Genomic DNA, 26720 nt, shown 5'->3' with positions numbered 1-26720 from the left:
GACCTCTTAGCTGAGGTCATGTTTCGTACATCTCTGGAAAAGTGGTGCCTGCACTGCACAAACCTCAATGCAAACTGGGGCACTTAAAAACACCTTTGATTCCAGTGTCCTGCTTCTGGAAACCTACAGTGTTCACACTTTTGTTCCAACCCAGCTCTGTACACCTGCTCATCTTTAGGACCCTGATGCAACTATTGCAACTATTGCAACTATTGTTACTGAATACTTTTTGTTGTTGCAGGAATCAATCCGGCATACTTTACATGAGGTACCCAATGAAAGGAACACCCAAGCACACACTGTAATTTACACTGACACATAAATGCTGTAGATGACAGTAAAACACAACAAGCGGACGTGAATGTAACATCTCTGCACGTACTAGGCGCGTGGACCGTTCACGTGAACGCGCAGCCCGCACTGCTCATCTAAACAAAGATGGCAGCCTGCGTCATACGACGGACCCTGCTGTCCAGCGTGAATAAATACAGTAGAAAGCAAGTTATTCGCGCATTGAATGTTGATTTAAACAGCAGACACAATCCGAATAGAGCGCTATTATCCTGTTCATCATGTAGCTTACTCAACCTCCAACAGAAACGGTTTATGTCGTCAAGGTAAGTTACATATGCTGCTAGGCTAGCTAGCTAGCTATGTTTTTATGTCGTTAGCAAGCTAACTTCGACTAGCTCGCTGAGCCTGACAGCTGTCAAATTTGTGTTAGAACAGTTCATCAGTTGGACAGATTTATCTTTCAACATGCTGACGTAGCGCTACTGGTTTACATCTGGTAAATAATTAGTCGTTTGTTAGCCAGCTAACCATCTTGATAATTGCTCGCTGCAGTTGTGTAATCGCATCGCAGCGCAGCCACAGCATGGCAAGGTCAGCTTCCCAGCTACGTAGTTGTACTGTTATGTCATTTTATCCGCTGGCGTTAGCACATCAGCTTTGAGCAAATGTAGTCTGAGTTTGTCATTTGTCAAGCAGATGTTGATCTTTGTTGTACGTTTACTAAATGTTCCGTGCTCCATGCTGGATGGAGCCGGACTGCTAACTGTTAGGCCACAGTGCTACGTAGTTACATCCAGGGTTGCCAGGTCTGGCTAAAATTTCCAGCCCAATGGCCACTCAAAAACCGCCCATAAGGCCAGGCAGCAAGAGAGAGGGGTTGCCACATTTATCCATGTGTCTTATAATGACAATATAAACACAACTGTTATAATTGCTTTACTTCGTTCTCTGCATTTGTCCCTTTGTTATTTGTTCATCACAGAAAATCTGAAAATGTTATTGAAATGGTGTTACACAATGTTAAAATGATCACATTTTCAACTGAAGTAGACAAATCGAAAAGCCTAAACAGTTTGCTTTTTTATTTAATTAAAAATGATTCAGGGGTGGTCAGATAGAACAAACATTATAGTTAGTGCAGTTAGTTTGTTGTTGCATGCTCAGGTCTAAAAGCCTCAAGTTAATACAGTCTAATCTACACACCCACACACTCACAAAATTGTGAGAGTCCCATGCTCTCGCAACACACACACACACACACACACACACACACCATCCGGCTCCCCCTCCCTCCCGTCCCTACTCAATCACTCATCAACAGCCTGCCTGACTGACATATAGTCAGCAACAGCAGGTAACAGTGAAAAAGAGAAATGACCTGGTCGCCCAAAAAACCTGAACCCCGCGACCAAAACATTTTCACCTGCGTCCTCGTTTTTTCAAAGTAGCCCAATTTGCCCTGAAAACCACAGACATGGCAACCCTGGTGACACCACAACACCAACGCAGTGAGGTGTTTGAGGCGCTGCCCTTTGGTCTGATGCCAGTTTAGACAGCCTGCTGTTCTTCCATAGCTGAACGAGCGGTCCCACTTCCTGTATTTAGCCTCATTGCCTTAGCTCGGCTCACACAAGCACACTTTAGGTCTAGCCATAACACCGTCATCTCCTACACACACACACACACACACACTCAAACAGAGCTGCATGTAGTCATTTAAAGGGGCATCTAAAACTGTGTGTGTGTGTTCTGTTTTTGTATTAATTTGAATCCCAAACGTTGCCTTTGTCCTCCAGGCCAGAGGGGAAGGTGTTGGAGACGGTAGGAGTGTTTGAGGCACCGAAACAGCAGGGGAAATATGAAACAGGACAGGTGAGAAAGAGAGAGAGGCTTTCTACTTTGCCTGGGCCTGTATGTTTTTTCAACTAATTCCTTCCCTCTCTCTCTCACTAATACCTTCAAGATCATCGCCTTACATGTGTGTGCATGTGTGTTTTCTCCTCGTCAGCTCTTCCTGCACAGTGTGTTTGGGTACAGAGGGATTGTGCTCTTCCCCTGGCACGCCCGTCTCTATGACCGCGATGTCACTCCCCCTGCCAGCACTGAGAGGTGAGTGTGTCTGACCCGCATGCTATTTACTCCCGCCACAATGTGACTGTCGGTGTGAAACTGGAATTCAATGTGTTGAATGAACCTCTTGACTTAATAATACTGGATCGTGTCGCCTCAACCTTAGTTCGTGATCGCCACTCCCTCTCACCCCCCACTCTGCTTTTTGTCCTCAGTAAGCCTGAACCCCCAGGGGCCCATGGGTCTAAAGAGGTGAAGGGGAAGACACACACATACTATCAGGTCCTGATAGACACAAGGGACTGCCCCCACATTGTGAGTAGGCTGTCCGACCCGAAACGCCCAAAGTCTCCCCATTTACGTCGATATACCGAACTGGCTTTCTTTGGTGGACGTTTCCACTGATGTAAATGACGTGCCTGTCTGTCTCTGTCTCAGTCCCAGAGATCACAGACGGAGGCGGTGACGTTTCTGGCCAATCACGACGATAGCAGGGCGCTCTATGCCATTCCAGGTGATTGTGATGCGATGCGTAACTCTAACCCAGATGTGACAGTAGTCGTCTGTATGGTAGACAGCCTAATTGTGCTTGGCAAGAGAATTTCTCCTTCAAGTTTCTCTCTCTCTCTCTCTCAGGCCTGGACTACGTGAGTCATGAAGACATCCTCCCCTACAACTCCACCGACCAGGTCCCCATTCAGCATGAGCTGTTTGAGCGTTTCCTCATGTTCAACGCAGCCAAAGGTACACTCCCGTTAGTCAGCTAGCCAGTGTGCATAGGACTACTACATTTGACGTTTACATTTTTGACATTTAGCAGACACTTTTATCCAAAGCAACTTTAGACAAAGTACATTTGTCTAAGTGAATCATCTATACTTCAGTCATCGTAAGCAAAACTCTATGCGAGAACCAGGTGCAGTAGGGGAACTGTACAGAGGGGTAGTGGGGGTGAAGAGCTATTTAAATGTCAACAGGATATCTCACTCGACTTGTCTTCAGATGTATTGTAAATGCAAGCTTAACTTAGCTGTCACTCGCTGTCTGAAGTAGCAGTGAAATGGATTTAAATGACTGTGGCTACACTAGTCTGTTGTACTGTGTCTTGAAATTGGGATTGAGCCAATGGCTATTGAGGGAGGGACCTTTCAAGATGCGTTTTGGTCCTCTTTGCCTCTTGTGTGACCTTTTGGTGTGGCCTTTCTCCCCAGTCCCCCCCTTCATCCCCAGGGACACCCTGCGGGCCTGGCAGGAGAAGAACCACCCCTGGCTGGAGCTGTCTGACGTACACAGAGAGACCACAGAGAACATCCGGGTCACAGTCATCCCCTTCTACATGGGCATGAGGGTACGTATGGCTGGCTCTACTGACGGTATCTAAACCAAGGCACTTCATCTATACTGATCTAAACCAAGGCACTGAGGAATTACTTCACTTTTTAAACACGTTGAATTGTATTTTATGTATACTAATGTGTGTTTGTTCTTTTTACTCTTTTCAATGTCAGGAAGCCCAGAATTCCCATGTGTATTGGGTGAGTGACTTGAATTGAGATATACAATATGATATATCATAATATGAGATATTATCTATAAACTGTAATTGCTATTCAACCATGCTGATAGGGATTTGCTTTGACATATCACATGTGGTCTTGTACATTTGTATAGCAAACTGTTTCCAAGTGAATGTTTCCATGTGCTGTGTGTTGTCGCTCCCTCCCCCCCTCCCTCCCTCCCTCCCTCCCTCAGTGGAGGTACTGTATCCGCCTGGAGAACATGGGGGAAGAGGTGGTGCAGCTGAGAGAGAGACACTGGAGGATCTTCAGCCTATCAGGCACTCTGGAGACTGTCAGGGGGAGAGGAGTGGTGGGCCGGGTGAGTTAGAGAAAGATGTGCGTGCGTGCATGCATTTCATCTCTCTTAGTAAATTGTACATATAGTATTTATATTATATAGTATTTCATCTCTCTTAGTTGGGTATTCTCCATTTTATTCCCCCTCTTCTTTTTTGTTGAGGTGCATCACTTCAAAATGATTTGCTGTTGTGACCCCAGTGTAATTAACAGTATTGTGTGTGTCTGTGCACGTGTGCAGGAGCCTGTGTTGTCCAAAGAGCAGCCAGCCTTCCAGTACAGCAGTCACGTCTCCCTGCAGGCACCCAGTGGACATATGTGGTGAGTCCTGCCAAGCATTTCACACACACACACACACACACACACACCCACACACTGTGAAACGCAAAGTCGACTGCTGCCGGCTTATCAACAACACATATTGCTGACAAAAAGTAAACTTTGTAGCAGCTAAACAGCAATGCCAACACGTAGTGACTGGTCTTTGGCCATGATCCATGCAACAAACTATGATTGCCTTCTCTAGTTGATAATGAACCCATAATCATGACATCTCTGTCACTCCTTGAAAAGGGAGACATTTGAAATTAGGCTTTTTTGTTGTATTGTGAAACAGTTCTCCGTCTTACCAGGTCAGTTCCTATGTATATTCCGACTTGGCAGTAGTACTAATATGCTAAATTTAACCTTTTGAGTTCGTTTCGACCATTTGCCTGGTCAGCTACCCTTCAGTCGCAGGAGTTGAACAAGTAGGGTGTTTGGCCTAACTGTTGTAAAATGCAGTCTGGACTCTCTTGTTTCTGCTTACAGTATATTGGCTTCAGCCAGGGATCTAATAGTAACAATATTTCCAGTCCGAGTCTCGGCACCATGATGGACTGGAACAGACTTGTTTTCTTTCACTAATAAGCTCTGCAAACTCACTCTGGCTTTCCTTGGTTCGTAGTTGTTAGTAATTAGGTAGTACCTGGTTTGCCCTTTTTGTGCCCAGTTTGAAAATAGTCGTTGTCTCCCCCTACTCTCTTAATGCATTGATGGGGTTTATTGGATGAGCGTATTCTAGGTTGTAATGACCAGAGGGTGTCAACAGAGAGACCCAAAGAACATACTGTGTGTGTGTGTGAGAGAGACTGTTTGTGTACTGCAGTAGTATGAATGTTTTCTCAGTAGCAGCGTAGAGCAGTGGGCAGGGCGGTAGGCTTGGCAGGGGGGGGGCCCCTCGTTCTCTGACGGTGCCTGTCCTTGTGTCTCTCGCCCCCTGCAGGGGTTCCTATCGCCTCGAGAGGCCCAATGGCACCTTCTTCGACGTCCGCATCCCGCCCTTTTCCCTCGAAAGCAAGAAAGACGATACGCCCAACGGCTTCCTGCCCGGCCCTTTCACCTCACTGGCCTGAGAGCCATGCCCCCCCCCCCCCTCTCTCTCCCGACAAAGGCCTCATGAACAACAACATTCGCCACGGTTGCCAATACTGGACACTTTTATGATCTTTGATGTAGAATCTTGGATCAATATCAAGGTTGAGGTAGTGAATGCCAGTGGGACGTGAATGTATCCCTGGTCCCTAGAACACAAAGCGTTGTGAACATGCCTGGGAACCACCTTGGCTGCACCAACGATTATGTTTGGCTTAGACATCGACCTTTGCTCTAGTAGCACTAGCACGTGTTGTTGTCCCCAAACAACAGGTGCTGTCATTCTCACAATGAGCTGCTCATGAAATGTCCACTTCGCTCCACACCGTGGGCAAGAGTAGATGAGTCGGGGGGGGGGGGGGGGGGGGGGGGGGGGCGGCGGCGTGTCTCGATACTCTTACATGGTCTCTTTTCCTCCTCTCTTCTCCTTTATTGACCCCGATGGGAATGGCTAGGTTTCCACCGTGTTGTTTTACTATTGCGTCATGTGATGATAGCTCAGTGGCCATGGAGGAAACAGGGAAGGAGACGAGGAAAGGAAGCTAGTGGCCATGATTCAGACCCAGCCAGTCAAGGCTGGCAGTGGGAAGGTGAGGTTAAAGTTCAGGGTAGAGGAGCATCATATGACTGATTGTCAGAACATTAGAATGCCAGATAGGGTATTCAATATCTATTATATTTTGTTTTGGGGTTCCTCCCAATTCCCATTTTCGTTGATAGTTGTCAGCAGGTTATTTGAGTAAAGGCCATTTCTTTCACATTTGGTGCTAAAAGCCTATCAAGTGTTGATCATAACTCCTGAATGTAACACTGTCTGTGTCACCCTGCAGTGTACACCAACAGTGTATAAAAAAAAAACTGGTCATAATGTCATCTTTTGGTATGGTGTGTACTTTTCTGTTTGTTTTGCGGGTTCCGTTTGAAACACCTAGCACTTACTATAACATAGACTTCCTAACTCAAGTTTGGAGTGAAAGCCAATAGAGGCACTTACCAGTCACAGATCATAGTAGAGATCAGCAACAACCAGTATCTATTTGTTTCTGACATGCTCTCTTGTTGTTCTTCAAGAGAGCATGATCAGTTTTGCTGATTTTTGTCTTTTGATGACATGAGTCCAAAGGTGCACTCTTAACAGCATATGAAGAATGTGATATTTGTTGGAGTGCTGTACAACCCTGGGACAACGTCAGGTTGAACACAGCCTTTGGTATACTTCCCTTCCCCCTGTATTGTAAAAGTATTGTTTCTGGGACCTCTTTGATATGGAGGCTGCAACGCTGTAGTGATCATCGTGCTGCTTTACCAATCATTGTTAAGTGGTGTCGCTGTCTTGACATGATCATAGTTGATTTACTGGTCAGGAGAAGCCAGCCATGCATCGTAGATGCGTAATCGCTAGACTGACTGTGTTCACTAAGATTTAGGTTCTTGAGGGATATGTAATATCTCAAAATGTCAATGCCACTCTAGTAATCTAACATCTGTTGTTATTGTTAATGCTTATGTTGTAAACATGGATTATCGCTTTATCTCTGCAGCACGTTCTGTATCTCGAATAAAGGCAACTTACAGGGTTGCATGTGTATATTTGTAATTTATAATTATATATTGTAATATTTATGGTGAATATAATATTATACATAACGTCAATATTGTGCAGTTGTATAGGTTCATGTTGCTGAAATGACAATAATTTTGCCTGGGTTTTTGTTAGTTTCTGTCTCAATTGCATTGTGTTGTATGTTTGAAGGGAAAGTTAACTGCAAAGCTGGCTGAATGGATCATTGTATTGAGTTGTGGACTTTAGATCAGAGATGTTAAATCAACAAAAATAATAAAGTAACTCTTGATAATCATTCAGGTGTTGTGTTTGCTGCCGTTGTGTGTAGTCTACGCTTATGGTTTCCCCTTACTTTGCACACACAAATATAGTGTGTTCTTTTAATAAATAGGCGTGTGTGAGTGTGTGTAAACCCTAATGTATAGGACAGTGCAGAAGCTTGTGTTCTTGTGGCAGTGATTTTCTTTCTTTTTCTTTTTCAGAGCAAAATAAATTTGTAGAATAACTGTTATTCTTACCTACATTCGATTTCGATGGTTGCTCAGGCCAGAATTTCTATACAAACGAACATAACAATGGCATGGTACACCTGTCTTTCACGTCTTGTTTTGTTTTCATTTTGACCATACCTAGTCATAGCTGTCATTGGATGCCATTGTACGGATGGCATTACGGCCACACACTCAAATTGACCTGGCACGAACAATACAGCATCTTGTTTTCTGTCATCAGAAATCCCAAAGACGTCTTATCACCTCATTGAGAACAGCTGCTCTGTGACAGACCTGCCTGTGTGCTGTTCATGCCTGTGGCAAGTTCTCCAGGTGTCAAGAGAACCTGATGGGTTCAGCAACATGTCGGTGCCACAGTGAACCTTTCCAAGTGGGACGGTCTGAGAGAGAGGGGGAGAATGGGTTCAGAGAGGGGGAGCTCAGTTTGCTACCCCTGAATTTGGGAGAATGAGAGAGCAGAGAATATTCTGCTGCAAAGTAATTTCTTTTTCTGCGGCTGCTGATTGGTTGTTTCCGCCTTCCGCAGGGGGACATTTACCTGTCAGCGGGCCAATGGCACCACGTTCGAGGTGGCCATCCCCTCCTTCTCACTGGACAGCCATGGGCACAGCGACAGCCCCTGCTCCTTCCTCTTCTGAGCAACACGCCTGGAGAAACGGCTACAGGGAGCAACCAGTACTGACCTAGCTTCTCTTAAAGGGGATGGACCCAGTCTCAACTAGTACTGACCTAGCTTCTCTTAAAGGGGATGGACCCAGTCTCAACCAGTACTGACCTAGCTTCTCTTAAAGGGGCTGGACCCAGTCTCAAGGCCTCTACTGTACATGTGTTTTCTATCTGAGGAAGAAGAGGAACCCTCTATCTCTCTCCTCAGGGACATTATCTACCCTCTCACCTCTAAAACCTGATTCATGCTCACTCCGGGGTCTGCGGTGTCATTCGTGCTTCTTGGGAGAAGCAGAGTGGAGTGTTGTACGCATCCGATACAATCGAGTGATTACACAGGATGTACCTTCCCTTTACCGTCAACCAATCATGTGGATGCAGAGCTATATGGAGGCCTCTGCATTGTTACAGAAATATGGGGGTGCACTGCACAGAGCTTGATTTGGTCTCCCAACATGTTGCCGGAGGCTCTGCAATTGCATGATACCCTCTATATGGACCCTCTGCACCGCAAGTGCCAGATCAAGAATAAATGGACTTTTAGGCAGACAATCATGCACTCAACCTGGGAGCATACATGAGACCGTACACATTTATTCTAAATGCCTCTCGCTAATTTCAACCAGGACAAATATTGAGTTAGTTATGTGGTAAGCCTTTCTTTAGTTTAGTTTTGTTGTGTGACTTAAGCTAGTTGCTAACCTCTTTGTGGGGTAGCTAGCTTCTATGATAGGCCTAGACTCTGTAGACCACATACCTCTTTGAAGTTCATTGAACACATTCATGTTTTTGTTTTTTTATTTATCAGCCTTATACTTATCACTGATAACATATTAAACACTTTCAAATCACTTCCACATAGCTCTCCAAGTTTACATTGACTAGGGCAGTTTTTATCTGAAAATGGACCATGTTCAACATGCATTTCTGCTGTTCCCTCAGTGTAACACTCTGAAAAACCTACCTCTCAGAAAAACTGTGACTCCAAGAGTACATGAAAACAGACCATCTCTTTATCTTTTTCGTAGTTTAGGGTTGTTTTGGAACCTATAGATGGTGATAAGACCCCATTTTCATATGGGCTTGGGAACAAATAAGCTTGCTGTTGGTACAGGAGATTAGTTGGTGTTCTATATACTTGTAGCACACTGCTTGCCTCCTTTTACATGGGAAATGTATTTGTCCATTCAGTCTATGACGCTGAAATTGGGATTTGAACTGTTGACCATGGAGATGAGAACATTGTTGGGAATTTGAAGGTTTTAAAGGGACATAAAGTGGTGTCATAAGATGACGTAACCAAATACTCTGGCGTACTTTGTGTTATCAGTGTGTAAAATGACCTTCGATTGAGAACCGCCAATCGGTTTTTGCCTCAGATGGCTGTCCTTGACACAGGCCATTTTTTATGAACCATAACCTATACAAAGCCTTTGGGTTTTCTCTGTAAATGTGGATAGTTTAACTACCCTTTTAAGCTGTGACCTAATAGGTTATGAGATGGCCTCAAAGTCTCCAATACCTTCACTTTTCATCACAGAAAGGTTTTTTGAAACCTGTAAGATGTTGTGTAATGGAGATTATCTTGAGCTCATATGCTATTTTATGAACAAATTGGGGCCATACCCAATAGACATGATCTGTGGTTCCCTGCCCCATCTGTCAATGAAATATCTCGCAAACATGTTGCACTGAACTCTGTTTCCTCATCTATTCTATGAAAGAACTCCTCTGTTGTAGTGTTGGTGCCCAGTAAAATCTGCACTAATTTTAGGGTAAGATTGGGAATCACTTTGGCATCGCTTCATTCTATTTCACTGGATAACTACTAGTTTACCGGATAAGACGTACAGTAATTCTGTAACTACTAGTGTTTCTGTAACTAATAAACATGTCATAGTTATGTGTTCATGACTCTTCGCTGTTTGTGAGCTGCTGAACACATAAACGTAACTTCAGAACTTCACTGCTGCTTGTCTGCACTCAGCTCAAGTCAAACAGCCGTAGATTTGCTCATACAATTTTGATGAATACATTTAATATTTGATGGTCTCTGTGTCTCAATAATGTGTTTGCATGCTGTCTAACCCTCTTGTTTGTGCAGGGGGACGTTTCGCATAGAGAGGACGGACGGATCACACTTTGACGTGCGCATTCCACCCTTCTCCCTGGAGAGCAACAAGGAGGACAAGGCGCCCCCTGCTGGCTATGACAGTTAGAGCAGCGCTGACACCTCGCCCCCCCATTTACTCTGCAGTCACAGCCTTCTCCATGTTCTCACCTCTTTGCTTAGGTGTCTTTTCTTTCATTGTCATTATTTATCTGGTGTAGTTCAGGTGTTAGGATTCAGCCATTTTACAGCTAAATAATAAAACATCCAAAAAACAGATGCAGGAAGACATTGAGGAAACGCTATTCGCACTGGTGATGAAAGTACTAACAGAAGTTATGCTATTAGAGGGAAGCTCTATAGTGAACAACGGTTGTGCTAGAGATGTTAAAACAGGCAGGCTGATAACAAATTGCACTGTCTAGAGTTGGTAACAGCTTGGTAGCTGTGTAAGAGTTACCAGCTGATGTGTGGTGAGCTTTCTGGTGCATAGTGGCCGCCGTGGCGACACCCCAAGTGCTACACATTGGTAGTGATGAGGGCGAGTTCGCCCTTTGGCTTTGGGTGTCTAGAAAGGTCGATATATAAATACAATGAGTTATTATTACTAACTGACTGAACCTTTTTTTTTTTTTTCTCTTTTAGTTATTTTATCTCAAACACTGTGAAGATGAGAACTGAAATAGTCTTCCTGTTCTTCCTGTTCTGTTGGAACACCCGAGGCTATTGAGGGCATTGGCCTGGAAAAAAAAGCTTGGAAAAGGTTACAGTAACCATTGGTTGGTGGATTAGCAACACTGCAAATAGCTGCAAATAGATAAAACAAAAAACTCAAGACTATGTTGTACTAAAAGAAAAAGGGGGGTGAGAATAGTTACATTTTGTCATTGATTTTTTTTTTTTTCCCCCATGGATTTTGAGCACCAATGGCATGAAATATATTTTTTTTAAATTATTGATCAAAACTGATAGCTGTAATTGATAACTGATATCTTTCTCTGAACATTTGTCAGCCATTCTGTCACCGAGGCAGGGAGAAACCTTCGGTGATTGACAGATGTATTAAGACTCCTGATTCAGGTCATTACGACTATTGATTGTTGCATATGCAGTGTTCCCCATAGGGCTCTATGTTGCCTCTGAAAATCTATAGAGGTGACCCACATCATAAGCTATTTTAGCAAAACAAAAGCTGTTAGAGGCCAATGTGAGCCCAGTGGAAGATACGTGTTGGACTGAATCTGACTCCAGTGTGTTTGTCTGCAAAGCCAAGAGTGTCCTCCCAGACAGCTGTGGGGATGTGGAGTGGGACAGTGGAGGTCCTACGTTCAACATCTCCCTGGAAAGTATGTGTATTAAAGTGTGTGAGAACCCGAAAGCCATCTGATAGTCGTGTTCCTCCTGGTGCAGCACAATGGCATGAGTGTGACTGTGAATCCATTTTGTATTTTGTACATGGAGATGTGAAAGAACATGAATAAAGATGATTTGTGAAGGTGGTGTCCTCAGCTGCTGTTTATGGTGAGATTTGGAGGGTGTTTATCATTTTGAAACATCTGTCTGTTACATTATGGGAGTGGATCTGTGTCCCAACAGTCGTCTTGCACCATTTCTTGCATACTAGTCTCTATCCCATACAGAGGCTTGTTTAGTAGCCGCTTTCAGTATTCAAGATTAGAACGTTTTGCACTATGTGAAATTTACAAACACACTGTGAACGAAAAAAGTTTGTTGAATGTCAGGTTGGCATACTAGATTCGTCTTTCCATGTTGTATGAATTCACTGCACACTATTCAGAAAGTCCTTTCGGACTTTAGTCAATGGAGCAGGTAAGGGAGTCGGTATGTAGCGAAATTTAACCAATTACTGTGAACAACATAGTTGAGCTCCAAATGGTGATTTCCCTGTATGAATGAGGTATTGTATGTTGAAATGTGTTGCTTACTGAATACATTTTACTAAACATTAGGCTCTAAATAGTATGTAGCATGGTTAGCATGCAGTATGTACTTTTAAGTAATCAGTAGGCAGTATGAACTTTCAGACATGCCCTAGATCTACCTGAATAGTGTACAGTGAATTGCTATGGATATTATATAATATATATATAATATTATTTATGCATACTCAATCTTCTAGTTTTCCATACTAAACATGTGCCGACTAAATATAATGTACTAGGAATGTTCAGACGCAGCCTGTGTGTGACAGGGCCTGTGCTAGTTAGTTAGTTTGCAGTATTACCACCAGATGTCACCAATATAGGCTATGTGGACGTAACTAGGATTGCAGGTGCTGTGCTTAATGTAGCCATTCAAAGTGAATGCTACTATTGATCTGTATTTCCATTCCATCTCTATTGCCAGCCATTTAAATAAAATGTGTATACAAATGTTGTTTTTCTATACACTTAAGTAGGCCTACTATTGTGGTAGTGAAATAATAACTTATTTCTCATTCATATGGGGAATATTCACATTTTACTGTTGGTGTACTGTAAGTAGTTGAATTAAAGCATTACCAACTTGACAAGGCAAAATGACAGCAGCCAATGTGATGTCATAATTGGCATTGATGACATAATTGTCAGTCAGTCTTCCATAAATCTCAATGGTCTCTGGTCTACTTTGTGTATGAAAGGCACTTAATTCGTTGTTTAATTTCTTAAATTCTATGAAATCTTCTAATGCCCTGTCTCCTGTTTGTGATCGAAATAGATGGGAAAATTGAAATTTGCTAAAGTATGCACAGGCGTTGTGAAGGTGGTCTACGACTCCCTCTTATCGATATACCTACCAGCGCTTGTCCGTGTTGTGGGTGTTGATGCTCTGAGAGTCGTGACCCGAGCAGCATCCAGGCAATCTTGCTCTGGATTAGAGGTGGCTAAGAAGGGAGCCAGTGCCTGCTGCTCTGCCAGCAGCCTCAGCCAGACCCCCCGCGCAAAGTGTGAGAAGGAAATGGCTGATCTGAAGAGGGAATTAAAGTACCGCACTCTGGAAAAAGGCAAGCCTGGCAGTGGTTCCAGTTGCAGCTGTTCCAAGTGTGCCAGGTCCCACACGCCTTCTTCAACTGTTTCAGGGCGGACGTAAGTCAAAGTACCGTAACACAATTACAAACTCTATGAAGTAAACTTAAACATACTTCAATGAGGATATTACCAGTATACACATTTAAAATGTGTGTTAAGTGTCATCCAACCCTAACCCTATATTTTTTAGTTCAATACGTACATTTTACTGAGAATGATTGTGTAAATATGCTTCTGCAGGTCTAATGCCTCTGGCGAAGGTAGATGGGAACGGGAGACGACCAACACCATCAAAAGTAGAATGGAAGTGGAATCAGACCAGTGGTCAAAGTCATCTACCCCTGGTAGCAGGTCTACTCATTTTACCCATGAGATGATCCAGGAAAGAGTGCATCAGACAGATGCCACTCACACAGAGGTGATTCAAAGCCTAGCCCAAAGTCAACCTAACCAAAACCAGCTGACTCGAAGTTGCACCAAGGAAGTTGTCTGTGAAATCCTTGTAGCATTCCACTCAGATGCACTGCCAGAGGAAATCTATGATATGGCAGAGAAAGGCTCAAGTGTATCCCTTCCAGTCAGCGACTATATCGGAGGTGTAATGTTCCAGTTAGAGGATCTTGTCGTTGCAAGCACTTCCTCCTCAGAAGACAGTCTTAGAATCTCTCAGAAACTTTCTTCCCGTTGCCCCTCCCTCAATAATATGCAAAAGGTCCAGATCAATAATGAGGCAATAATATCATCCTGCAACTTGCCAAGTATTCAAAGACTCTGCAGCGAGGAGTTCAGGACAGCCGCTAAAAGGGGAGTCAGCAAAGCTCTTTTTAGATCTTCAGAGAGTCTGATGTCTACCATGTCTGGCCACTCCTCAGACACATTGAGTTATCAGCTTGATCTCCTCGAGATGTCGGATGAAATTGAATTGTCCGAGATCACCTCAAACACTTCCCTTCTTTTAGTGGACTCGGCTTCCTCTGACATTGTTGACACATTGGTGGCCAGCCTCTGCAGTTTAAGCCTGTTTTACCAATCAGAGGATTCTAGAGGGAGTTTGTCAGAGAGCACTTTTCAGGACAAAGACAAAAGCACCTTCTCCACAGCTTTGGCCATCTATGAATGTGTAGAGTATACAGTGAGGGACTTTTTCAGACTGAAAGTGCTGTCCTTTAAAGCTGAACAAGAGGCTATCATGGAGGAGATATGGGCCTCTTCCCAGCCCGGCTTTAAATCACAGGTCGTTGAGAGCTCCAAATACACAGAAACACCCAAAGCTGAAGAGCCACACAAGTCAGCTGAGTTGAACAGAGTTCCTAACCAATCAACTCGTTCAAAAGCCAGTCATATAGATGTTGACATTGACAACCAATCCAGAGTTCTACCTGGGACTCCTTTTCCTTCAAAGCAGCCTATTGAAGATCATTTCCCCATTGTCAGATGCTCAACAGTGGATATGGACAACTACAAGGCTGGGAAAGAAAACAGTATCAGTCCTGCCAATCGAAGGAGAACTATCTGCGCCATTGTCAAAACCATTATGGATAGAGTTATCACACCGGTGGAGGAGGACCATTTCACATCCGGCCCTAAACTAAGCTCTGCTGTGAGGGCACTGGACAAGATGATCTCTGCGGGGAGTATAAACACTTTTTCCCAAGAACTCACTGACCAGGTCCACCAATCTGTCCTGGAAATGGAGAATGACCCTCAAGTTAGACCGATGTTAGCTCAGAAGAGCATTTCGGACTTGGCTCTTCCAGAAGTAGGATGGAGGGGGAAAGCGATGGAGAGGCGGGAAGAATTAATCTCAGAGGTCTTATGCATCTATGCAGAGGAGGTAGTAAAGTATCTCTTACAGAGCGTGGTTGGTCTTCGTCCCCCAGATTGGTATCAAACCCTCAACAAGGTCCCGTGCTCCTCTGTCAAGTCGGCAGCTGTCGAGCACTTGAACCAAAGCAGCTCAGATGCCTCTCAGAGATCTACACAGGTCTATGGTGAAACTATGAACCTCTTCACCAGGGTGATGGCATCCCAGGTAATGAGTACCCTCTCTTTGAACTCTGAGTATCTATCCTACTCACCCAATCACAGCTCACAGACAGAAGAAAGACCCGGCAGCCCAGACAGCAACATTGCCACCATTAATGCTCCTAACCCTGACAGTGACACAGACAACTTTGACAGCTTGGTGACCATGTTTATTGTCAAAGTGTTGGCAAAGATTGGCAAGTCATCTGAAGCAGGATGCTCCCAGCAGGCCCAATTATTGCGTACCGTTGGTGAAATGACAAAGGATCTGGTGGAAATGGTCCTGTTTAATATTCATAATGCCTCTGGGGTGCAGAGATTTCAATCCTACCCCAAGGACCTAGAATTCAAGAGGGTTTTCAAACTGACCCACAATGAACTTCTAAAACAGTTTGGCTCCAAACAAAATCTGCAGGAAGCCATGCTGAATCAGGATCCAGAGTTTGGCAAACAGCTGGTTGCCTCACTGACCAAGGAGCTCCTTATTGCACATGAGTATGCCACTACTACTGCTGGCCTTGATACAGCCAGAGATTGTATTCCTCAGGTTGTAGATGTAAAGAAAAGAAAGAAGGGCATTCACCGTTTCCTGCCCAAGATCCCCAAAATTATGATCTCCATTACGGTACTGTAGACTTCTTAGTGTCTTTGTTGTCAAATACTACTGTGTTTGTTTGAAGTACAATATGGATATTCTTTTCATTTGAACAGTTGCTTTTGGTTGTTTATTTGTGTGTCTTTCCAAAAAACTGTTGATTTAAAGTGTTTCATTGGCTCTCACATTTCAGCTTCCTAAGAGGAACACAAAGAAGCAGCATGTCCAGTGCCCTGACCAGGACCACACTGAAAATGGCAGCAATCACCAGAGTAAGTTAATTGTCTGATAGTTTACACCATCTTTGGAGATAAAGCACATTTCAGAATACCATTGTAGAGGCATGTATTGACGTGTAATACATGCCACATGTATTACCATTGAGGCATGTTTTGATTTGACATATTCACTGTTCTGTTGCAGGCCTTTATGGTGAGAAGCGACCTGCCACCTCTCAACTGAACCAGACCCGCAGACATTGCTTTATCGGCAGGATGTTGGGTGCCATGGCCAAAGCCATACCAAACCCTTTCAAATGTTGTTCTAACCAGAACTAGCCAAGCCATACTTGCTTAATCTTGCATATCATCTTGTAGGGTCCTTTGACCATCCTTTATTCACTATGAATACATAAAACAATACATTATTCAATGCAAGTGTGATTGCTGTTGCTCTGTTTTTCTGAATTTTTAATCAATTCAACTATGTTGTTTGATAATAATGTCATATAATAATGTACTAATGTAAGCACCATGGGGTAAGATTATGAAGTACACACTCTCTTTTAGATGTTTTAGATTTTGACATTACAAATTCAGCAATTATTCCTTAAAAATGCAGATCCAGAAACGTTTTTTTATGTTGTCTATCCATAAAACTCTCTCTCTCTCTCTCTCACACACACACACACACCCTTTCCATTGATGTCTAGTAGACACACTCGGGGAAGACAACATAGTCACCATACAGCGTCCCTAACATATTCGTTACGCTCTCTGCATTTAAGTTATCTTTTGTTTTAGGCTAAATCACCTCCGAGTTGTTTCACTCATTCGCGTTGGAAATTCGGTTTGCATAACGCTCAATATAATTCAAGTCCCTAATGCTTGTGTGCTTCCTGGATTAACAGGGAAATCAAACACATCTTTTATCTTTGCGGGTCAATGACTTCGGTATTTTCAGGCTCACTGCGATTTAGAGGGGGTTGTTGCTCTTGCTATGGCTGATCATTCACGTTCTGTCTTGATTTTTCTATAGCGCCAACCTTGTGATGCACATGTGATAAGCCAATTAATTTGTCAATGAAGTTCACTCTTATTATTGTTTGAAAAGGGTTTTTGCGTTTTTCCTTTCTAAGGTGGAATCCATAATGATGTGAATGCTGAGTGCTCTGTCTGTTGTCAACAACATGCAGATGTGCATTCATAGACACACTGTTGGAGATGGGCAGTCATTTTAGAGATGCTCTCTCCCAGAGCATTCAGTCAGTTCCTTGAAAAAGACCAGAAGTGGGGATTGAACCCGGTAGAAGGGTTACCAACACCTGTAGAACTGGTCCTGGTCACACTGTGATATGAGACCCCCCCCCCCCCCCCCCCCTTGTACAGTATGTGACTGAGCTGGTGGGTTCAATCTCTTTCAGTGTGTTATGGGATCCTTTTTTTTTTTGTTCTTGCCAAATCAATGAATCCATTCAATCAATCAATCCCCTCGTAGGACCTGGGCATGGAGTCTACATCTCTGGACGATGTCCTCAACCGCTCTGCCAGCTTCAGAAACCTGGTGGACCCCATCACACATGACCTCATCATCAGCCTGGCAAGATACGTGCACTGCCCCAAGACGGTGGGACTTGTCTGTCTGTCTGTCTCTCTCCCCCCCCCCCCCCCCCCTCTCTCTCTCTCTCGCTCTCTCTCATACACGCACGTAAGCACAGGAAGGGTACGAAAGCGTGTTTTGATGGATGAAATAATTAGCCTCTGTGGCATTCATTTTGACTACTGTATGAGAGTAATCATTGTTCAATACCTGTGTATGTTATTATGCTACCTTCCATTCTTGTTTGTAATTGTCGAACATTGCTTTCATTGGTTTCCCTCGATAACTGCCATGGCGCCTTCTTCGACGTCCGCATCCCGACCTTTTCTCTCGAAAGCAAGAAAGACGATATTTCCTAACGGCTTCCTGCCGGCCCTTTCACCTCACTGGCCTGAGAGCCATAGATCTGTGTCCCAATGGTCATCTTGCACCATTTCTTACATCTCATACTAGGGCCATGTCCAAAAGTTCATACAGCTGCCTATTTCGTAGGCGTTTTCAGTATTCAAGATTATAATGTTTTGCACTATGTGAATGTAACCTGTGTTTCGGTATGAACACCGGTGACTAGAATATGTATATTGAATTTGGGTATGGACCAGATATCAGAAGATAAAGACTCGTTCAGGAGAGAGGGTGGGATGCACAAGCAAGAATGAATCACACAGAGATGTATGTTATATTTAAAAGGTAAGAGAATGTTTTGTTCCTGTCTTCCTTGTTTTTCTTTTCTCTTTTTTTTTTTTTTTTTTTTTAGAAAAGTAGAAAACCAACACAATCAACACCTTTTTCTTTAACAGTACAACCCAAGGCTTTTCACTTCTTGTGAGATAAGTATGACTAATTATTCATTTACCCATATGGTTAGTTACTTTTAGAACCTGATCCCTGGTTCTAAACAGGGATTTGCTATTTTATTTAACACCTTGCTTTTGTATTAATACTAAGTATTTTAGTATAAGATATTAATTATTTAGAGGTTTTTTTTATTCTTCTTTTTTTTAATAATTAAGTCTTAGCAGTTATTAAACCTAGAACATATTTTAACCAGAACTTATTCTGACATGGATTCAACCACAAAATTGTAAAGAACCAAAATCAAATATTCACATTCCAAAATCAAATATCAGTGTCAATACATGTATACGCTGAATGAATAATAAACTTCAAAAAGTAACATTACAAAAACAGTACCACACGATGAGTGGATGAGGAGATGTGTGATTACTTCGTCTCAGTCCACGGACCAGGGGCCGTCCAGTGGTTCAAGTGTGTGTGGATGCAAAGGATCTGTCCAACCGAAATCCAGAAGGCACAATCCACAGTGTCTCTCCTTTTCTCACTCAGATCAAATCAACTAAAGGGACGTTGGGAATGGCTCGCCCGTCCAGCTGCACAGCTCCTCCAACAGAAGCGGAGCAGGACGAGGACGAAATCCAGGATCCAAAGGGAATGAACTCAACCCAACCACAAAACCCGGCCTTGCAGAACAAAGCCACGAGAAATAATGAATATCCTTTCTCTGAATTACATTCATTTACCTCTTAATTTCAACTTGGTTCATTTTAATTTCCTTTCTAATTTATTCAATCATGATATTTCAATTCCAGATAAATTCAAGTGTCAATTTGATTCTTTCCACTGAATACTAGTATTCACTCAACCGAATATTCATTGAATTCCAATGATTTAGCTTAGCTTAGTTTAAACCGGAGATACTGTATCATTAGCAGGAGTTAGCTAATTTAACTTCACATTAGCAAGGCATACATGTTGGTGGTGCTAACCATTGAATGCTATTGCTATCGTCGTTTGTGACTAGCGCTGCTAATATAATGAATATGCTGACTCACCAAGGGAAATCTTTCCAAGGTTACAGCAGCTTGAAAGTGGAACGGTGGAACGGTGGAAGGGTGACTGGGAGATTGTGGGTTCGTGGAAGGCTCGTATGTCTTTGAAAACTGAACAGCTCCATAGATAACTTTGTTAGCTATGAGGCTATCTGCTAGCGGAGCTATGCTACTCCACACTCCAGTTCACTCGACGCTGGTCAAAGTAACACTAGTCTTTTATATTCTCAATAATGGAAGGAAGTAGTTGTAAGCAGATCTTGCGAAGGAAAAATACTTTTTTACTTAAAAATACTTAAAGCATTTCTTCACACACGTGGCGGGAATCTTCAGCGCATAGTACATCCAGGTCTGATCAGTACGAACTAACACGGAAAAGACAGAGCGAAATGATTTTTCCATGAGCCAACGAGGCGTAGCGGATCTACACTGTTGTATTGGTTAACTCACAACGAGACTAGTGTACAGTGAATTGCTATGGATATTATATTATATATATATTATGTTATTTATGCATACTCAGTCTTCTAATCTTCCATACTAAAAATGTGCCGACTAAATATAATGTACTAGGAATGTTCAGAAGCAGCCTGTGTGTGACAGGGCCTGTGCTAGTTAGTTAGTTTGCAGTATTACCACCAGATGTCACCAATATAGGCTATGTGGACGTAACGAGGATTGCAGGTGCTGTGCTTAATGTAGCCATTCAAAGTGAATGCTACTATTGATCTGTATTTCCATTCCATCTCTATTGCCAGCTATTTAAATAAAATGTGTATACAAATGTTGTTTTTCTATACACTTCAGTAGGCCTACTATTGTGGTAGTGAAATAATAACTTATTTCTCATTCATATGGGGAATATTCACATTTTACTGTTGGTGTACTGTAAGTAGTTGAATTAAATCATTACCAACTTGACAAGGCAAAATGACAGCAGCCAATGTGATGTCATAATTGGCATTGATGACATAATTGACAACTCTGAAACTCAGGAGTTCAAAACTCCAGAGCTTGTCAGAGCTTGCATGTCATTTCAAATTGAACCATGTAAAAATGCTGCCTTTTGATCATTATTGCTGATAAAGTATCATTTTCTTTCTATGCTACTGTACACTTTTGGATTAATCAACAATTTGATCAAAGTGAACCCGGTATAAAGATTCCACTAGACAGGAGACGATCCAAGGTGAGGGATTAGGACCAGGAAATGTCAAAGTCAATGTCTTCTTTAGCCTCCACATCTAAAGCACTGCCAATGTTTTAACATTATATGCACTTACTGTAACATCGCTGTCATGGATGTTTGCTAACTGTACAGCTGACCTTTAATCATCACCGTCATCCTGCCCATCTGCCACAGGATGGCACCCAACCCTGAGGACCGCAGAAACAATAACACAGGTGAGGGTTGATCCCCAGCACCACAGAAACCAAATGGTTCAGTTAAGAATACATTTTAATCAGAGGTTACCCTCAAAATCAACCCTCAGATATATATATATGCAGGTTACTGCACTGTAATATAATATTGAAATATATATATATTGAAATATTATATTACAGTGCAGTAACCTGAAACTGCTATTCTGAGCTCTCTTGATCTGTGTGATTGTGGTAACTCATCAAGGCAATGTACTAAAGTCTCGTTGTAATTCAGCCCCTTTGGCTGCAGATGACTCTGAGAGATGCAGAGACCGTCAGGGCCAACGCTCCTCCCCTCCTCGTGGGGCTTCACCATCACAGTGCTCTCTGAACTTCCTGCCAATCATTGTGGACTTCCTCCGAAGTCTGACTGATGAGTATGTTCCTTTTTTATCACAGTTGCTGAGCCACCCACAATAGACTATTCAAGTCTGAGTATAAATATATATGTGCAGTTACACGGTTTCCTCAAGATGTATAATATAGTCGGAGCAAAAAAAACCCTGTGAGATACAGTATAGGAACCAAACTTTCCCATTGATGCCAAATTCTTGCAGTCGCATGGGGTTCAACAGAGAGTTGCTGGTTCTTTGCTGTCTGTTTATCCGTTGAGCCCACTGACACTGAAGGTCAGGTTGTGTTTTTCAGGCAATGGTGTATACTAACAAGGGGCGAGCATGATAAGGTATGGTTTCCATAGCAATCATGCACAGATATACTGTATAAGAATGACGATGGACATTAACATCCACAGAAGTTACCACAATACTGTCATTGGCAGTCACGATACCTGTAACTATACTATAACACAGTAATAATGTCCATGATTATTACTACAGTCATGTAAAGGTAACATGTTTCTATCGTAATAAAGTAATCACAGTAATCATGGAGTTTGTATTATTACACTATTAGGAAATGTCCTTATTCCACTTGTTATAACACAACTCAACCCTGTTACGATGCAATAACCAAGCAATCATTGATGTAGTATGTAACACAATATAATAATACAACCCTGTTACTGGAGTAGAATCACAGAGTCACTGCACAAGTATAGAGGCAACGCAGTGTGAACGATTACTTTGAACCATAATTGGAATAGTCATGTTTTTCTCAGCATATTCTAGATGTTTGTCACATCAGTCAGTCTTCCATAAATCTGAATGGTCTCTGGTCTACTTTGTGTATGAAAGGTACTTAATTCGTTGTTTAATTTCTTAAATTCTATGAAATCTTCTAATGCCCTGTCTCCTGTTTGTGATCGAAATAGATGGGAAAATTGAAATTTGCTAAAGTATGCACAGGCGTTGTGAAGGTGGTCTACGACTCCCTCTTATCGATATACCTACCAGCGCTTGTCCGTGTTGTGGGTGTTGATGCTCTGAGAGCCGTGACCCGAGCAGCATCCAGGCAATCTTGCTCTGGATTAGAGGTGGCTAAGAAGGGAGCCAGTGCCTGCTGCTCTGCCAGCAGCCTCAGCCAGACCCCCCGCGCAAAGTGTGAGAAGGAAATGGCTGATCTGAAGAGGGAATTAAAGTACCGCACTCTGGAAAAAGGCAAGCCTGGCAGTGGTTCCAGTTGCAGCTGTTCCAAGTGTGCCAGGTCCCACACGCCTTCTTCAACTGTTTCAGGGCGGACGTAAGTCAAAGTACCGTAACACAATTACAAACTCTATGAAGTAAACTTAAACATACTTCAATGAGGATATTACCAGTATACACATTTAAAATGTGTGTTAAGTGTCATCCAACCCTAACCCTATATTTTTTAGTTCAATACGTACATTTTACTGAGAATGATTGTGTAAATATGCTTCTGCAGGTCTAATGCCTCTGGCGAAGGTAGATGGGAACGGGAGACGACCAACACCATCAAAAGTAGAATGGAAGTGGAATCAGACCAGTGGTCAAAGTCATCTACCCCTGGTAGCAGGTCTACTCATTTTACCCATGAGATGATCCAGGAAAGAGTGCATCAGACAGATGCCACTCACACAGAGGTGATTCAAAGCCTAGCTCAAAGTCAACCTAACCAAAACCAGCTGACTCGAAGTTGCACCAAGGAAGTTGTCTGTGAAATCCTTGTAGCATTCCACTCAGATGCACTGCCAGAGGAAATCTATGATATGGCAGAGAAAGGCTCAAGTGTATCCCTTCCAGTCAGCGACTATATCAGAGGTGTAATGTTCCAGTTAGAGGATCTTGTCGTTGCAAGCACTTCCTCCTCAGAAGACAGTCTTAGAATCTCTCAGAAACTTTCTTCCCATTGCCCCTCCCTCAATAGTATGCAAAAGGTCCAGATCAATAATGAGGCAATAATATCATCCTGCAACTTGCCAAGTATTCAAAGACTCTGCAGCGAGGAGTTCAGGACAGCCGCGAAAAGGGGAGTCAGCAAAGCTCTTTTTAGATCTTCAGAGAGTCTGATGTCTACCATGTCTGGCCACTCCTCAGACACATTGAGTTGTCAGCTTGATCTCCTCGAGATGTCGGATGAAATTGAATTGTCCGAGATCACCTCAAACACTTCCCTTCTTTTAGTGGACTCAGCATCCTCTGACATTGTTGACACATTGGTGGCCAGCCTCTGCAGTTTAAGCCTGTCTTACCAATCAGAGGATTCTAGAGGGAGTTTGTCAGAGAGCACTTTTCAGGACAAAGACAAAAGCACCTTCTCCACAGCTTTGGCCATCTATGAATGTGTAGAGTATACAGTGAGGGACTTTTTCAGACTGAAAGTGCTGTCCTTTAAAGCTGAACAAGAGGCTATCATGGAGGAGATATGGGCCTCTTCCCAGCCCGGCTTTAAATCACAGGTCGTTGAGAGCTCCAAATACACAGAAACACCCAAAGCTGAAGAGCCACACAAGTCAGCTGAGTTGAACAGAGTTCCTAACCAATCAACTCGTTCAAAAGCCAGTCATATAGATGTTGACATTGACAACCAATCCAGAGTTCTACCTGGAACTCCTTTTCCTTCAAAGCAGCCTATTGAAGATCATTTCCCCATTGTCAGATGCTCAACAGTGGATATGGACAACTACAAGGCTGGGAAAGAAAACAGTTTCAGTCCTGCCAATCGAAGGAGAACTATCTGCGCCATTGTCAAAACCATTATGGATAGAGTTATCACACCGGTGGAGGAGGACCATTTCACATCCGGCCCTAAACTAAGCTCTGCTGTGAGGGCACTGGACAAGATGATCTCTGCGGGGAGTATAAACACTTTTTCCCAAGAACTCACTGACCAGGTCCACCAATCTGTCCAGGAAATGGAGAATGACCCTCAAGTTAGACCGATGTTAGCTCAGAAGAGCATTTCGGACTTGGCTCTTCCAGAAGTAGGATGGAGGGGGAAAGCGATGGAGAGGCGGGAAGAATTAATCTCAGAGGTCTTATGCATCTATGCAGAGGAGGTAGTGAAGTATCTCTTACAGAGCGTGGTTGGTCTTCATCCCCCAGATTGGTATCAAACCCTCAACAAGGTCCCGTGCTCCTCTGTCAAGTCGGCAGCTGTCGAGCACTTGAACCAAAGCAGCTCAGATGCCTCTCAGAGATCTACACAGGTCTATGGTGAAACTATGAACCTCTTCACCAGGGTGATGGCATCCCAGGTAATGAGTACCCTCTCTTTGAACTCTGAGTATCTATCCTACTCACCCAATCACAGCTCACAGACAGAAGAAAGACCCGGCAGCCCAGACAGCAACATTGCCACCATTAATGCTCCTAACCCTGACAGTGACACGGACAACTTTGACAGCTTGGTGACCATGTTTATTGTCAAAGTGTTGGCAAAGATTGGCAAGTCATCTGAAGCAGGATGCTCCCAGCAGGCCCAATTATTGCGTACTGTTGGTGAAATGACAAAGGATCTGGTGGAAATGGTCCTGTTTAATATTCATAATGCCTCTGGGGTGCAGAGATTTCAATCCTACCCTAAGGACCTAGAATTCAAGAGGGTTTTCAAACTGACCCACAATGAGCTTCTAAAACAGTTTGGCTCCAAACAAAATCTGCAGGAAGCCATGCTGAATCAGGATCCAGAGTTTGGCAAACAGCTGGTTGCCTCACTGACCAAGGAGCTCCTTATTGCACATGAGTATGCCACTACTACTGCTGGCCTTGATACAGCCAGAGATTGTATTCCTCAGGTTGTAGATGTAAAGAAAAGAAAGAAGGGCATTCACCGTTTCCTGCCCAAGATCCCCAAAATTACGATCTCCATTACGGTACTGTAGACTTCTTAGTGTCTTTGTTGTCAAATACTACTGTGTTTGTTTGAAGTACAATATGGATATTCTTTTCATTTGAACAGTTGCTTTTGGTTGTTTATTTGTGTGTCTTTCCAAAAAACTGTTGATTTAAAGTGTTTCATTGGTTCTCACATTTCAGCTTCCTAAGAGGAACACAAAGAAGCAGCATGTCCAGTGCCCTGACCAGGACCACACTGAAAATGGCAGCAATCACCAGAGTAAGTTAATTGTTTGATAGTTTACACCATCTTTGGAGATAAAGCACATTTCAGAATACCATTGTAGAGGCATGTATTGACGTGTATTACCATTGAGGCATGTTTTGATTTGACATATTCACTGTTCTGTTGCAGGCCTTTATGGTGAGAAGCGACCTGCCACCTCTCAACTGAACCAGACCCGCAGACATTGCTTTATCAGCAGGATGTTGGGTGCCATGGCCAAAGCCATACCGAACCCTTTCAAATGTTGTTCTAACCAGAACTAGCCAAGCCATACTTGCTTAATCTTGCATATCATCTTGTAGGGTCCTATGAATACATAAAACAATACATTATTCAATGCAAGTGTGATTGCTGTTGCTCTGTTTTTCTGAATTTTTAATCAATTCAACTATGTTGTTTGATAATAATGTCATATAATAATGTACTAATGTAAGCACCATGGGGTAAGATTATCAAGTACACACTCTCTTTTAGTTGTTTTAGATTTTGACATTACAAATTCAGCAATTATTCCTTAAAAATGCAGATCCAGAAACGTTTTTTTTATGTTGTCTATCCATAAAACTCTCTCTCTCACTCTCTCTCGCACTCACTCTCTCTCTATCTCTATCTCTCTCTCACACACACACACACACACACACACACACCCTTTCCATTGATGTCTAGTAGACACACTCGGGGACGACACCATAGTCACCATACCGCGTCCCTCACATTACGCTCTCTGCATTTAAGTTATCTTTTGTTTTAGGCTAAATCACCTCCGAGTTGTTTTACTCATTCGCGTTGTTCGGTTTGCGTAACGCTCGATATAATTCAAGTCCCTAATGCTTGTGTGCTTTCTGGATTAACTCCGCGCGCTGGAATTAAGATTTGTGGAAGCGCACGAGGAAATCAAACGCATCTTTTATCTTTGCGGGTCAATGACTTGGGTGTTTTCTGGCTCACTGCGATTTAGAGGGGGTTGTTGATCTTGCTATGGCTGATCATTCGCGTTCTGTCTTGATTTTT

General features: G+C 43.0%; 1 protein-coding gene across 4 annotated transcripts; it reads left to right on the top strand.

Moving 5' to 3' along the window:
• Nucleotides 1-438: 438 nt before the first annotated feature.
• On the top strand, nucleotides 439-12484 carry LOC310820328 (polymerase delta-interacting protein 2-like; the record flags this gene model as incomplete). 4 transcript variants are annotated; one of them, XR_014554810.1, is made up of 12 exons in its annotated part: nucleotides 439-617; nucleotides 2091-2166; nucleotides 2303-2403; nucleotides 2580-2679; nucleotides 2803-2878; nucleotides 3001-3108; nucleotides 3576-3712; nucleotides 3873-3899; nucleotides 4117-4242; nucleotides 4462-4541; nucleotides 10480-10668; nucleotides 11131-12484. XR_014554810.1 is itself a non-coding variant. In XM_083691910.1 (11 exons), 11 exons carry the CDS (start codon nucleotides 439-441, stop codon nucleotides 10592-10594), a joined length of 1125 nt encoding a protein of 374 aa, XP_083548036.1. In that variant the 3' UTR covers nucleotides 10595-12483. The 4 variants fall into 4 exon arrangements, 3 of the variants coding, with proteins under 3 accessions (XP_083548036.1, XP_083548037.1, XP_083548035.1); XM_083691910.1 differs by having other exon boundaries at nucleotides 10480-12483; XM_083691911.1 differs by lacking the exons at nucleotides 10480-10668; nucleotides 11131-12484 and adding an exon at nucleotides 8236-8445.
• Between the last annotated feature and the right edge of the window lie 14236 nt (nucleotides 12485-26720).

This window comes from Argentina silus (genome assembly GCF_951799395.1).
Source record: "Argentina silus genome assembly, chromosome: 2".
Lineage (NCBI taxonomy): Eukaryota > Metazoa > Chordata > Actinopteri > Argentiniformes > Argentinidae > Argentina > Argentina silus.
This window is presented reverse-complemented; position numbering and strand designations above follow the sequence as displayed.